This window comes from Geospiza fortis, unplaced genomic scaffold, assembly GCF_000277835.1.
Source record: "Geospiza fortis unplaced genomic scaffold, GeoFor_1.0 scaffold244, whole genome shotgun sequence".
NCBI classification, from domain to species: Eukaryota; Metazoa; Chordata; class Aves; order Passeriformes; family Thraupidae; genus Geospiza; species Geospiza fortis.
Genome location: NW_005054370.1, coordinates 2,965,688 through 2,979,354, shown reverse-complemented (window position 1 = coordinate 2,979,354; position 13,667 = coordinate 2,965,688). Strand labels below are relative to the sequence as shown.

The 13,667-nt window shown below is 51.7% G+C and overlaps 2 protein-coding genes across 2 annotated transcripts in view; one reads left to right on the top strand and one right to left on the bottom strand.

The window, feature by feature from the left end:
* Positions 1–752: 752 nt before the first annotated feature.
* USH1G (USH1 protein network component sans) lies at positions 753–9,641 on the bottom strand. The gene is made up of 2 exons (XM_005424585.2): positions 9,398–9,641; positions 753–1,998 (listed from the first exon to the last, which is right to left on the bottom strand). The coding sequence occupies exons 1-2, from the start codon at positions 9,559–9,561 to the stop codon at positions 753–755; spliced, it is 1,410 nt and encodes a 469-aa protein (XP_005424642.1). The 5' UTR covers positions 9,562–9,641.
* Positions 9,642–13,385: 3,744 nt separating this feature from the next.
* Positions 13,386–13,667, top strand: part of OTOP2 (otopetrin 2) — a 5,359-nt gene continuing 5,077 nt past the window's right edge. Inside the window, 1 exon segment of the mRNA XM_005424584.2 lies at positions 13,386–13,667. This exon segment is cut by the window's right edge and continues 18 nt beyond it. Within this exon segment, the coding sequence (XP_005424641.1) occupies positions 13,386–13,667 (282 nt within the window).

Genomic DNA, 13,667 nt, shown 5'->3' with positions numbered 1-13,667 from the left:
AACTTAGAACTGGGTTTGTTTCTTGAGCATTAAAAAAAAAAGATGCTGCTGCTATCTGCAAAGGAAAAGAGAAAAATCTATCAGCACCGTGAGGATCCAAGAACAAGCTGTACTGAAAGGCTGTAAAAGCAGCACACAGATTATCTGAAGGCTGGGAAGCCCAAACAAAACAGTGAATTGGGGTGTCAGTGCATGTGGCCTTCCCTTCTCCTCTCTGACAGGTACAGTCCTTTAACCCTATGAACCAAACCCTGGAAACACCATAAAACAGCAACAACTCCAACCCAGATATGCAATCTCCAGAGGCCTGAGTAAGATCTCAAGCATTTGGGGAAGGATTCCCAAAGCCACCTGGCACTGCTGTCAGCCTGCTCCCACCAGGAATTGTGGTTGATTTCCTAATATCTTCAAAAGGTGAAGAGTCAATACAAACCTGAGTGTGGTTGAAAATCTCAGCTACATGGACTGAGAAGTATCAGACCACAAAGCAGTCTGCATTCAAATGGGTTATGAAACAAAACAAGGGCTTCACATCCTGCCCAGTTCCATTAAGGTTGTTGAGTAATGAACTAACGCTATTGCCACCTCTCCAAACTCTCATCCTTTCCACATGAGCAGGAATTTGCCCACACACAGAAGTGCTGAGGTTACCTGGACTCCTACTCTTCCAAAGCAGGTTGAAAACAAGACCTTACATTATCCACATCTCCACCTGCTGAAGGGTTTAACCCCTCAGACACCCCATCTCCTACTTACAGTTCAGTGTCTACAATGACATCTGGCTTCTCCAGCGTTTGTCGTCTCCTCTGGATGGCATCCACAATCTTTTTCCTGGGGCCCAAAGGGATATTGATGCTCTTCAGGTCATGGTCTGAGCACAGCATGAGGGCCTCCAAGTCAATCTTTTCCTTCTTCAGGATGGAGATGAATTCAAACATGTGCAGGGAAGCCAGAAAAGTTTCCAAGGGGCTGGTGTCTGGTTCATCGTCGTCATCTAAGCCCAGCTCCACCTCATCCCAGGGCAGCTCCTCGGCGTTCCTCTCCTGCAGGCTGTTGGCACTGCCAATGCTGTCGTTGAGACTTGGCGAGCGCTGCAGGCGGCTCCGCAGTCTGACGCCCATCCCGTCGGCGCCGTCCTCCCCCAGCGCAGCCCCGTCCTCGCGGCCGATCCCGAAGAGCCCGCTGCTCACGTAGTTGCGCCGGAACACCATGGTGCCCAACCCGGGGCGGTTGAACAAGGAGTCGTGTCCGGAGTCAGTGCTGACCTCGGAGTGGGCCGAGTCCATGTGCAAACCTGGGTCGCTTATGGCACGGGAGACGGTGTCTTCATCCGTGAGGAACATGTCGCGGATGTTGCGGCGCGTCCACTCCTTCGGGCTGGCGTACGTGCCCTGCTTCACAAACATGACGTCATTGCCCAGCTGCAGACCAGACAGAGACCGCACGCTTTTCCTGCCATCCTCGTAGATCTTGAACGTCCCGTCCACCTGCTTCTTCTTCTCTAATTTCTTTTGTATTTTCGTCTTTCCCTTGGCTGTGCCATGGATGGTGGCTTGTGAATATGGCAGGGAAGTCACCATAGACATGTGCTGGAACTTCTTGCTTAAGGTGCTGCTGGAATAGCTGGAAAAGCTCATGGTATCCGAATTATCTGACATCTCCTTTCTGTACCGTTTCTCCATCCTTTCGTGGTGCTTCTTCTGCAGCTTCACGCAGTCCTTAATCCTCCTCTCTGCATCCCGAAAGGCCTTGTCCTTCAGTTTGCTCACCAGCTTAGGGTTGAGGTTGCTCTGCTTGGCAGCAATCGAGTCCAGGTACCGCACACACTCCATGTGCCCCTTCATGGCTGCCATGTCCAGTGGGGTGTGGTAATCATTGTCCAGGCACCAGATGTTGGCCCCAAAGGAGATGAGGAAGGAGAGGCAGTTCAGGTGGCCGTTGGCTGCTGCCAGGTGGAGGGGAGTGTTCCCCCATATGTCACATTTGTCTGGATCACCCCTAGGCAGCAAGAAAATCAACTGTTTAGCAGCAGGGATTGATGACAGACTTCACTGAGACATTCCCAGCTGTGCAGGGGCAAATCAGCACCATGAACTGTTGCCTCCTCGCTTGAAATATCAAGCTGTGCACCTAAGGTTCCTGCAACTTATTTTAAAGGGGTCTTCTGGAGGGGTGTACTACTGACATGGAATCACGTGCCCCACATGCAAGGCTGTGGCAATGTGACTTGAATTTAGGTCTCAAGAAAAATGTGTTCCCACATCAAACCAACTACTGGAGAAAGGCAAGTCAGGTTCTGAATAGCCCAGAACTGAGACAATGGGTCTAATTCCATCTCAGACCTTAAGCTTGTTGTAAAATTTCAAATCTCAAATATCCCATTTAATTCTGGTCAGAGTCTGTCTTCAGACCTTGGCTTCATTCAGACTCTGTGCCAAAATGCCTCTCTGTATTCCACATCCTGGGTAGGACACCTTGGGATCGCACCATGAAACATCCATCCTCAGCAATGGTTCTGAAACCCCCCAGCTGCTGTACCTTCCCACCCAGCTGTTCCTTGGCACCTGGGGAAATCTGTGGCACAAAGAGGAATGTTGGCAGGAGAGGATAAGAGTGATTTTGCTGTCATTGGCCTCGGCATTGGGGTTTTGAGGGAGATTTTGCTGTACCGTGCTTGGTCTCCATAGCACAGCTGGAAGCATGCTGGTATTAGCACATCCAGAGAATCCAGTTTCAGAGAAAGTGCAGATTAGGTTTCTGCACTCCTCAGGAGCTGGACACTGCCGGTGGCATTTCCATTCACACTGTGCCAGCCCCTGCCCCAGCAAGCTGCTGGCAGGACACAACCACTTGCCTGCATCTCCTCCTCCTGTGCCAGGACAAGCACAAACCTGGGATTCAAGGGAAGTCTGTCCTCCTGACATTCCTCTGTATTTGTGCTCAGGTGAAACGAGAGAGAGTTCACACCCCTGCTGGCACCAGCCCTCTCCCGAGCTGTGTGCTAATGATATGCAGCCAGCAGCAGTATCTGTCAACAGGGCGCTCTCCCTCCATGCACATGGATATGGCAAAGCCTTTTATTAAGGCTGGGCAGCTCCACCACCCTCAGGAGCAACTCCTCATGGGCAGCAGGGCTCTGACAGAGCTCTGGCTCAGCACAGCTCCTGCCTGTTCCCACACCACCCTTTCAGTGAGCTCCAGAGGAACCCAGCACTGTTCCTCCTCCACACAGACCTCAGCTCCAGTCCATGGTGACACCAGGAGTGCAGAAAGCAAATCATAGAGAGTTGAAAGTGACCCATCAAAGATCATCAGGTCTAACTCCTTAAATGCACACTTGAGACCTTCAGCAAGGGTTACTTAACTCCTCGCTGCTTTAGGGTCTGTGTTGACAAGAGCTGGGAGCAGCAGAGCCCAGAACCCTCTCCCAAATCCCATGTGCTCTGAGCTATGGCTTGTCTGACTTCAAAGAGTCCAAAAACTTCTCCAGAGAAGGAGCAGGAGACCACAGGAGCAGAGGGACTTCTTTACCCTGCTGCTTTGCACCTTCATCACTTTATGCAAATGCCCAAACCCCAGAAACAGCCTCATCCAGCACATTCATCCCCACACAGGGACCCCACTGCCTGCTTGTCACACTGTCCAAGGGGCAGCAGAGACAGAGAGGAACTGTCCAGTCAGTGTAATGCCAAGTTTGCAATCCTTAGGCTTTAGAAAAGCAATAAAGCCTGTCCAGAGGTTAAGCTGGAGAATATTTGCACCCAGAGCATGAATATCCTAACTTCACTCCCTGAAAGCTGCTATGAGGTGCACTCAGCTTTCTCTGTGGGAGCATGAACAGCAACTCCATCATAAACATGTTTTCACTAAATTTACAGAAACATATTAAGTACAACCTTGAGCTCATTGGCAAATTCAGCAAGTTAATCAATAGGTTTGAAACTCTGTAAGGCCAAAAAACCCACAAACCCTTCAGGACTTCTGAGCCAGAGCCTTTGACATCTCTTATAGAAGGAGAAAAAGGTTTCAAAGATGGGTGATGAAGAGAGGGAAAGCAGGAGATCGATCACAGGGTTGAGGAGCCATGAAGCCAAGAAAAGGAGAGAAGGGATCTGATAGTACTCTGGCAATGCCGAGTTTCCAGGAGCAGTAATTCCCAGCCCTTGCTTCTACCCTCATAGTGACATGTCCAGGCTGGGAAATGCATGGGGAGGATAAATATTTGATGAATTGCAAGAGAGGAGTAAATTATTGATGGAGCTGGATTTAAAGAGCCAGTGAACCTGTTCCACATGGAACTGCTGGTGCTGGTGGAGAGACTCCAGTGCATGAAGGGCTGTTAGTTTTGTGTGCTCTGAAAGGGCACTTGTGTGCCTGGCATGTGTGGGCAGGTGAGCCAGGACACCCCAAGGGTCCCAGTGTGTATGTGAACTCATGATGTGGACTGTGACTGAGCATGGACTCACTGGAAACAGTCTTGCCCCCTAAACTAAGTGTGTGGATGCTCAATCCATCAAGTACCTTTTGGAGCCTATTCTCAGATCTGTCTGGTTCAGGGGGCAGAGGGCAAAGCCAGGGAGCTCTTGGGGGTCTCATATGTGAAAGTCTACTTTCCTCAGAGAGTGAGGGGAAAGAACATCAAAACCAGCTTTCCCTGGTCATTTCCACTATCTAGAAAGCAGAGTATTAGAGCAAAATTAGATATCTCAGGCCCTCTGCCCTGTAAATGTCTGCCGCAGGCGCTAAAAATGCATCAGAAGGAAAGAAGAACGGTGACTTGCAAAGTAGAGACGTTTGATTCAACTCAGATAATAAACATGAGGCCCTCCCTCTGGCAGGTGTCTGTCTGAGCAAAACTTCACCTCCGGGGTGCTGCACAGGAGGAGATGCTGACTGCAGGGTCCACTAAGTGGGAACGTATTTTAATAACAGGTGTAAAGTGCAGCACTTCTCAGCTTCAAAGCGTTTTTGAGCACTTAGTCAACTCCTGTAATAATCATTATTAAAACACTGTTAATTGGGCCCCTTATGTGGACATGTGCATCTCTTGAGTCACTGTGTTTGCACCATGACATGCATGCTCACTCCCTTCCTGCTGGTTTTTCCCCTCTGCTTCTCCCATAGGATTCCAGTTAGCCAGGGAATCCAGTGGCACTTACATATGCTCTTCCCTGGCTGCATGTGTGAAGTTCCTCTGATAGCAAAGGGCTGGCTCACCCTTGGCTCATGGGTGTGTGTGAGGTATCGGGCCCTCAGACCAGGAGCCAAGTAGGTGCAGAGTGTCTCTGCTCCCATGAAATGGTTTTGGATAAAGGAAGGGTGAAAAAAAAAATTTATGGCTTGAGAAACAATCCCTCACTACCTTCAGCATAGTCAGTCAGGGCAATGACCCAAGTAAAGCCTAGAAAAGAGCAGAAAAGATGAGATTCTGGGCTCTGAGCAGAACTTTGGGTCCTGCACACCAAGTTTTCTCCAGGTAGTGGTAGCCGGAGGATTCAGTTGTCCTCCAGGCTCAAATCCCCAAATATCCAGCAGAGATGCTGTAGATGAGGGTCATGCCAGGGCTCTGTGCCTCTTGTCCCAGCAGAAAGCCAGGCTGGCAGTTCCTGTCCAGGTGGCTGCTCGTGCTGGGGCAGTGCCCAGGGCCGTGTCTCCTGGTTCAGCACCTCAACGTGCCCAGGGCTCACCCTCAGTCCCAGCAGCCAGCTCAGGTGCCGGAAGCCACGAAGCTGCAACAGAGCCCCACCCTGCTCCTTCACCTTCCCGGCAGGTCGTCACCCTGGGAAGGTCCCCACCAACACAGCCAGGCTGCCCCAGCTCCCACGTGGCCTCCAGCCCTGTGGGTGCAGAGGGTGCACATCACCCTCACATCACCCTCACATCACCCTCACATCACCCTCACATCACCTTCACGTGCCTTTGCTGCAACCTCCGCTGCAGCCCTGCCTGGCTGCGGTGATGTGATGCCCTCAAGCAGCCTGGCTGATGTCAGGAGCCACCATCAGCCCCAAACCATGGTTGAGCCACCTGTCCCCCCTGCCACTGACATCCAAAGTATCTGTGCCCCCTGTTTTTGTAAGAAGGGAAAATGAGGACCAGCTCTGCTAAGCGAGGACCTGCAGACACATCCTCACTTCTCCTGCTGTCCGCTGCAAGCAAGCCCTGGCTGATCCCAGCCAAGGCCCCCAGACCTGCCTATAACTGGAGCTGGACTGGTGCCTGCCACTGCCACAGCAGTGCCTAATGAACCACACTGAAGAGTTACTGTGTCTGAAAAGCTGCAATGCTAAATGCCAGCTTGCCTGCCTCTTCCCAGACATCATGTTAATTGAGTTTGTTTTCCTCACTGGAGCCAGGCCAGGAGGAAGAAAAAGGCTTTTTGTGTGGCAAACAAGAAGGATGAGCCACTGCTGATCCCTCCATCCCAAACCCTCTGTCTGTTGCAAAGGGTGCACAGAGGCACAGACACCTCACCAGCTGGTAAGGGCAGCACAGTAAGCCTATTTCATTACCCCTTCCATGTCAGGGCAACAAGCTTCCCTCAAGAATCTACCATAAGATTTCTTTCCCCCTCCTTGTTCCAGCCTGACACCACAATCTGCTGAACACATGTGGATGAGGCTCCTTCACTGATGACAGAGCCTACATGTGTCCATCAGCCTGGCACAACCATTAGAGCCATGATTTTGGCTCCCAGGAGCCCCCTCCCACAGCCCTGCTTTCTCAGGGTTCCTCTGGCTACCCTCACTAGGGCATTTCATAGCACTCAATGTCCCATCTTGTTTGGGCACTGCTGCTACTGCCCAGCACTGGCAAGGAGATTTTGGTGTTTCTTGCTGTCCCAGGACTCCCCATCATCCTCTGTGCTTTGACATCCCTCTGCAACCCAGATGGAGGCTCACCAGCCCACTCAGGCCCTGAAGATGCCTCCCACCCCATCCCTGCATGGAGCCAGCCCAGCCCCAAAGCCTCCACTGCCCCAGACACTGCTCCATCCCATAGTCCCACACTCCCACCTTGTAGTGCAGGGCTCTCTGAACCAAAGGAGGAATATTTTGGCAGCAGAGGCCAGAGAGCAATTCTCTGACATTTTGGGATGCTCAGGGGTCCTCCCTCTTGCCTCACAGTGCTTATAGTGCAGGTGTAATAGTAACATATATAACACAGCATTAAGTTTCATCTCTGAACAAAGCTTAAATACTGTGGCACATCATCCTGGGCACTGGCAGAAAATTACAGGGTCTGCCCTCAGGCTCTCCTGGCTCTTGCGCAATTCCACCTCTCTGGCACCCTTGACCCCAGGCTGGGGCTTTCCTGCCTTTGGCAGACCCAAAGCCAGCTCCAAGGAGCAGGGGTGTGCCTGCCTCCATGCCAAGCACTTTACTGGTCTCTCTGTGGCCCTGGGCAAGGATCTGACACATGGAGATGAATGCACAAATACAAACACATCCTGCAGTCCCACAGCCACACACCTTGCTCCACCATCCATCATGTAAAGGGCACTGGGCTTTTGCCAGGCTATTTTCCTTGTCAGGAACAAATGTATATTAGGTTGTTAATTAAACAGCAGCCAAGCTGCACTCGAACACGATTTGAGCCCACAAGGACCTTTTAATCCAATGTGAGTTTACAAAAGCAGCCCTTAGGCTTTGTGGAGAGGCAGAAACTGCTGGCTTAGGTGGTGGTTGGCAGGGCAGGCAGTGTGCCCTATGATGGAGATGAGCAATATGAGGAGGTACAGTGATATAAAGAGATTATAAAGCCAGTCCAAAAGGCTTTGCCTTTCTGGAGAGGCATTCATCCACCGCTTGGGCCTTCCAGGTTGACTTTTTGGCCATCAAAGTCTTTGGAACCATTTTTAACTTCAGGCTCTTATCTCCTGAGCATTCCTCCCATGTCCCTCTGGCCCTGGCTAGCAATTCCTGTCCTGACAGGAGCTCTGGACAGGTTTTTGCTGAGCAGTCTTTCCTGGAGTACACAGGGAGTCACAGAGCCCCACCCAGGGAAGCATCACAGGGCTCTCACCCTCTCAGGATGCTCCACTCAGAGCACTGTCTTGCTCTCTCCCTTCCACACTCAGAAATAATCTTTTCCTGAACACACTCCTACTGCATCAGGACTTCTCAAAGCCACTCTGTACACAGCCTTCAGTTCAGGATCCGAAAGGAAATGATTCACAATGAAAGGACAACAATGGATGGAGGAGCTCTGCCTGTGAGCACAGCTGAGGTACTGGCTGAATGTTTTGCACAAGCAAACCAGAATATCAGGAAATGGCAATAGCCCAGGAACAGGTGCAGTGGAGATGTGGCTGGTCAGGTACACAGCCCAGGGTGGACAATAAATCCCTGCATGGGAGCTGACAGGCCCACCAAGCCCAAGGTGGAGAAGTAAAGCCCTTCCAAGGAGGTGTGATGTCCATCCAGGCTGCTGACCTCAGTACCATCCCACATTATTAGAAATACAAAAATCAAAATCAGCACCACCAATCTCTCAACACAAGGCAGAAGCCACTCCAGCTTTAAAAGAGGTGCTCAGAAGAGCTACTGGAGCAGAAGGAAGCACTGGGCTGTGTCTTTGGGGGGTTAATAAGCACTGGAGAGTCACAGACTGCCCCAGAGGGAGCTAGGAATGGCAGGTCTTGCTTTAGCACAGATCTTGTGTGGCTCCCCCAACACCAAGGTGTAAATCCCTCCAGTCTGACCAGTCCCCTTAATCCCACTCCCACCTCTCCACTATGTCCACATTTAGGAAGCCAGAAACTCTTTAGGATTTGGCAGCCCAGGGTGAGGTACAGAGACACAGACCAGTATGGAGCAGGCCCTGGGAGGGAGATGGGGCTTAAAGAAATCTGCTCTTGGAAAACCTGAATTTCCCAGGCTCCAAGTGTACAACAAGCTGCCCATGGGTCACATACTGAGACCTTGCTTTGGGTAAAACAGACAAGTGCCAGCCACTGCCAGCTGGCACTGCATACATCCCTCTGCCAGCGTTCTCGGGACAGAGGGAGCAGTTATTTTCTCTACCTCCTCACTTAAAAGGGCTTTTTTTCACATCAGCAACACAATGTGTTTATCCTTACAGGACCTGTAAAAGATTACAAAGCACTTGGAAAGGGGAACTCATCCCTACCCAGGGTGCTGCAAGCAGGCTTGGGGGCAGGAGCACTTAGAGGGTCGGAGGAGCTGGGAAAACACAGAGCAGTTATCAGGAGTGTTGAATTAGATTCAAAGCACCACAAACAAAGAAAAGTAACAGCAGGGAGGACAGGAGTAGGGGTCTTATAGAGAGAAGCCATAATTTTGTGGGTCACACTGACCTGCGAGAGAGAGGGGGAGGAAGGGGGTCCCAGCTACTCTGCTCCTGAGAGCAGCCCCGTGCCCTGGCCAGCACTCACCCTCTGCTGACAATGAGGCGCAGCGCGTCCAGGTTGCCGTGGTAGGCGGCCCATAGGGTCGGGGTCATGCCATCCTCATCGGGCGAGTTCAGGTCCTTCTTGGTGGCTTCCTTCAGCAGGTCCAGGTAGCCGTCCCGGGCGGCTCGGTGGTACTGGTCATTCATGGTGCCAAGGGGACCCCGGGCCAGCACATGGGTGCCCAGGGGGCCCGGAGCATGGGCACGGACGTGGGGCAGGGGCAGCTGCCGGGAGGGCCCCGCTGGCCTCGCACAGCTCCGCGTACCGGGACACCTGAGAAGTCCTGCCCGGGGAGGCAGGAGCGGTTCCAAGCCCAGCCAGGCAGGCTCCACAGCGCTTCCCCTGGGTCCTAAGCATCCTCCGGCCCCGGCGGCTGCTTGGAACACGCACCAGCTCCACGGCACATTAAAAGCTCCAATTAAGCAGCATCGCTCTGCTGGGCTCAGCACGGGGTCACACAGCCACAATTCACCAGGTTTATGTGTCCCCAGAGCAGAGCAGGCTGTCAGACAGGCTCCTGGGTTTATCCTGCCCAATATGCCCCTATTCCACAGCTACCCCATCTCAAGCAAGGGGCAGCAGTATCCAGAGGAGGAAGAGTGGGTCAGAGGAGCACAAACCCCCACGGCCTCCACTCACAGCTCTGTCAGAGTGGGGACCTGGATGGATAATCCTGCTCTGTGTGGAGTTGGCTGACAGCAGTTTGGTGACTGATTTCAAAGCAATACCAGGGGTGTTCACAGCTAAGCTTTTCCTCACTTAAAACAAAACAACAAAACCAAACCAAACAAAAACCCAAACAAAAACAAACCAAACAAACAAACAAAAACCCCCAAACATTTTATTTGTTTGTTTGTTTGTTTGTTTGTTTGTTTATATCTCTCCCTAGTGTCACTAGGAAGACAACAGCAGACCCAGTCACCATCCCTATCCCCCATCTACCCTACCTGTACCCACAGAATTCTGCTTCCCAAGGAACTGCACAACAAACTGTGCAACAGGAATCTGATAAACCAAGGAAACTCGTAAGGGCTGGAAACATTCCCTTTCTCATCTCTTTTCCCTCTCTGGAGACTTAAAAACCCCTGTGTGTAACTCGGTAGTTCACTGCGATGTGCAGTGGGTGCAGTGTCTGGCCTCTGGTGTCTTTTATGCTGACACAGAATTCCCGTCTGCGTGAACCCTCGGGGAGCTGGACAGCCCCAGGAAACGTCTCCAGCGCAGCGTTCCCTGTTCCCGGGCACCCTCTGCTGTCGGAAAGATGGAGCCAAGCCTGGGTGTTGGCCGAAGCACGAAGCTGTCCCAATACATTACACCCAAGGGTGAATCGGTGGATTGTATCCCCTGCGGACATGCTGACGTGGAGGAGGAATTTCCTGCTACTCTCTTGTTCATTTTACCTGTAATGCCCTGACTCTGGGAATGGAGATCTCCAGGGCGGGACTCTGTGTGTGTCACCATGGCCCTGGGACAGGCACAGGGTTTGGAGAGGGTGGACAGAGCCTTCGGATGGGTGAGAAATGGGAGGAGAGTGGAAAACTGGGGAAAGACTGTAAGACAGCCTCAGGGGGGCTTGGAGGCAATGAGCAGAGAGGAAGTAAATGAGAAAGGCATCTTATTTTTGTAAGGAAAAAAAAAATGCCCCAAGACAGGAGGGTGGCCCTAAAGCAGTGCCAGGTGCACCCACGCAAGCTGCAGTGATTAATCCCTGGATGGCTGACACGGCATCAGCGTCCCGGCTGCCCGGGGACACCTGGAAGTGCATCAGAGCCAGAGTCTGCTCCCTGCGGGGTTTGCTCACCTCAACATGTTCATTTGCACCAGCTCAGCCTCCCTGGACAAGTCCTGATGGGATGTAGTAGCCACTGAGGCTTTTGATGCTGGGATCCTTGCGGGTGAAAAGCAGCACAGTAACGTCTGCAATTCATTACTGACATCATTTAATGATTCTTGTATTGTTACTAATTTAATTTGTTGTGCTGTACGGTGGCTGCCAGGGGGACTGGGAGCATTGCCCGAGGCAGTGAACACTCTTTTCTCTATTGCTGGCTGGGAAGGACAAAAGAAGCACGGTAAACCAGTAAGTTTAGCCCGAGGGGCCTCTGAACCTTTGGCCTCTGCAAAACATCATGATCAGCTCAGATTTACTTCTGGGAGGCCTGGGCTTCCCCTGGGAAAGGCTGCAACTGGGAAGAGATCAACCACTCACCCCAAAAGGAATCCCCGTGGCTCAGCAGAGGCCAGGCAGGGCAGATCTGGTGCAGCTGGTGGCAGCACGGCAGAGACACAGGGGCTCTCCCTGGGCTGGGCAGGGCATCCTGAACTCTCCTTCCCCATCACAATTCAGTTTGCTGTCCTGCAGTGTGGCAAGAAGGACACAAGCGGGCAGGAATGGGACTGAGAAAGCACAGAGCAAATGGCCTCAGCTCTGTGCTTGCCCTGAAGGGGGAAAGCATCAGAGACATCTCCAAATGAGGCATCTCAAGGACTAAAACTTGTCCCCATCCACCCAGAACTGCCGCGGGACTCCTGTAGCTCCCCCACAAAACACAGCTGGGTGAAAGGGACTTTGAGCAGAAACTGTTCCCTTACCAGACAAAGGTTTGAATCATACCTGCCCTGTGGTTTGTGACATGGTTACTCCTTAGAAGGAGAGGAATTAAGGTCCAGAGAAAGGTGATCCTACCCTGAAAAATCAAAGGCACTGCGTCAGCAAAGGAGACCACAAATTCCAGTCCCTAAATCCTGCCCTTCTCTAGTGCTAAACCTTCCTCGTTGATGACAGCATGGGTGGGAAAGGATTAAGTTACTGTGGCACTGAACAGGTACAAATGCAAATTTCTTCCTTTTCCTCAAGAACCTTTGAGGCTTGGAGTGGACTGATTTGAATAGCACAGAGTGGGGCACAGTGTTTATTCTGCTCCAGTAAGCGGAAAGCCAAGCACAAAATCATCACCAAAGACAAGTTCATCACCTAAACCATCTCCTCTCAAGGGAAGAGACCTCATGCATGTAGGGAGATGGATTTGGTGGGGTGGCTGTGCTCTGTGGTGGCCGTGACCCTGTGACCGAGCAGTCCATGCCATGCTTAGCAGTGTTGTCAAGTCATGCTCTTGCTAGGTAAATAACCCTTATCTCCTCATCTCTTTCCAGCTTCCCCAAAATCAGCTATTGCACAAAATGGATCACATGAGTTTCTCTGAGAAGCCCACAAAGCCCTGCTGTCAGCTCCAGATATGGTATAAATCACAGAGACGTCCCAACAGGTATAAATTCTTCAACTGACCAAGCTGCAGCAACAGGGAAACTTCTCAGCCTGGCAGGAGCAGAGATTTGGATCCTAGTCAGCAAAACAGGTTGGTGGAATGGCTTTGTTTGAATGGTTGATTCACTTTATTTCAGGCTTTTCACTGAGAATGAATGAAATGCCAAACTTGGCACAGGCAAGGGGCTTTAGAGGGTGTGACAACTCAAGTAGTTCACACCCTTCCTGCAGGAACTGCTACAAATTATGATGTGATAGTCCAAAGATTCCTGGGGGATTCTTACCTTTTGGAGGCCTGTTCTTCAGCAAGGAAGTATAACAATTTCTCAGAATATTTACTGTTTGACATTTAGAATTTAAACCACACTGGCTGTTTGCCCCAGGATATTTGATCCTGTGAGTGCTTTTTGGTGCTTTTCCAATTCTCGCATCAATAAGCACGTAAATGTGGTGTGACCAATTGAACACACGTCATTAAACTGACCTGGGATCTTCCTGAGCAAGAGCATCTTAAGTAAAAAAAGTCGTCAGGGAACCAGGAAAGGGAAAGTTTGAAAATGAGCTCACCCTTCTTCTTGCACTCCCTGTCTCTGCAATACATCCTGTGCTCCTCATCACGTGTCCTGGGCTGTTCCAAATGCACCTCTCACTCACGGGCCTCTCTTCATAACAGCTCTGACCCTCAGGCAGAGCCTTGGCTGAACCATGACCGAGGAGCCCGGGCAGAAGGACAGCGAGCTCGGACACCCCCGCTGCAGCATGGGCTGCGGGCACAAGGACGACAAAGCCAGCCTGGCTTCGAGCCAGACAGCATCTTTCAGCCACCAGCCCCCCTCCACTCCTGCCTCCAAGGAAGTGTGGAAGAAGGGTGGCCGCATGTTCTCCATCCTGCTGGCCGTGCACTTGGCCCTGCTGGCCTGCACGCTGGTGAGCAGCGGGGCTTTCGAGAAGATCGCCGTGCACGACTACGACGTCTTCTTCCTGCTG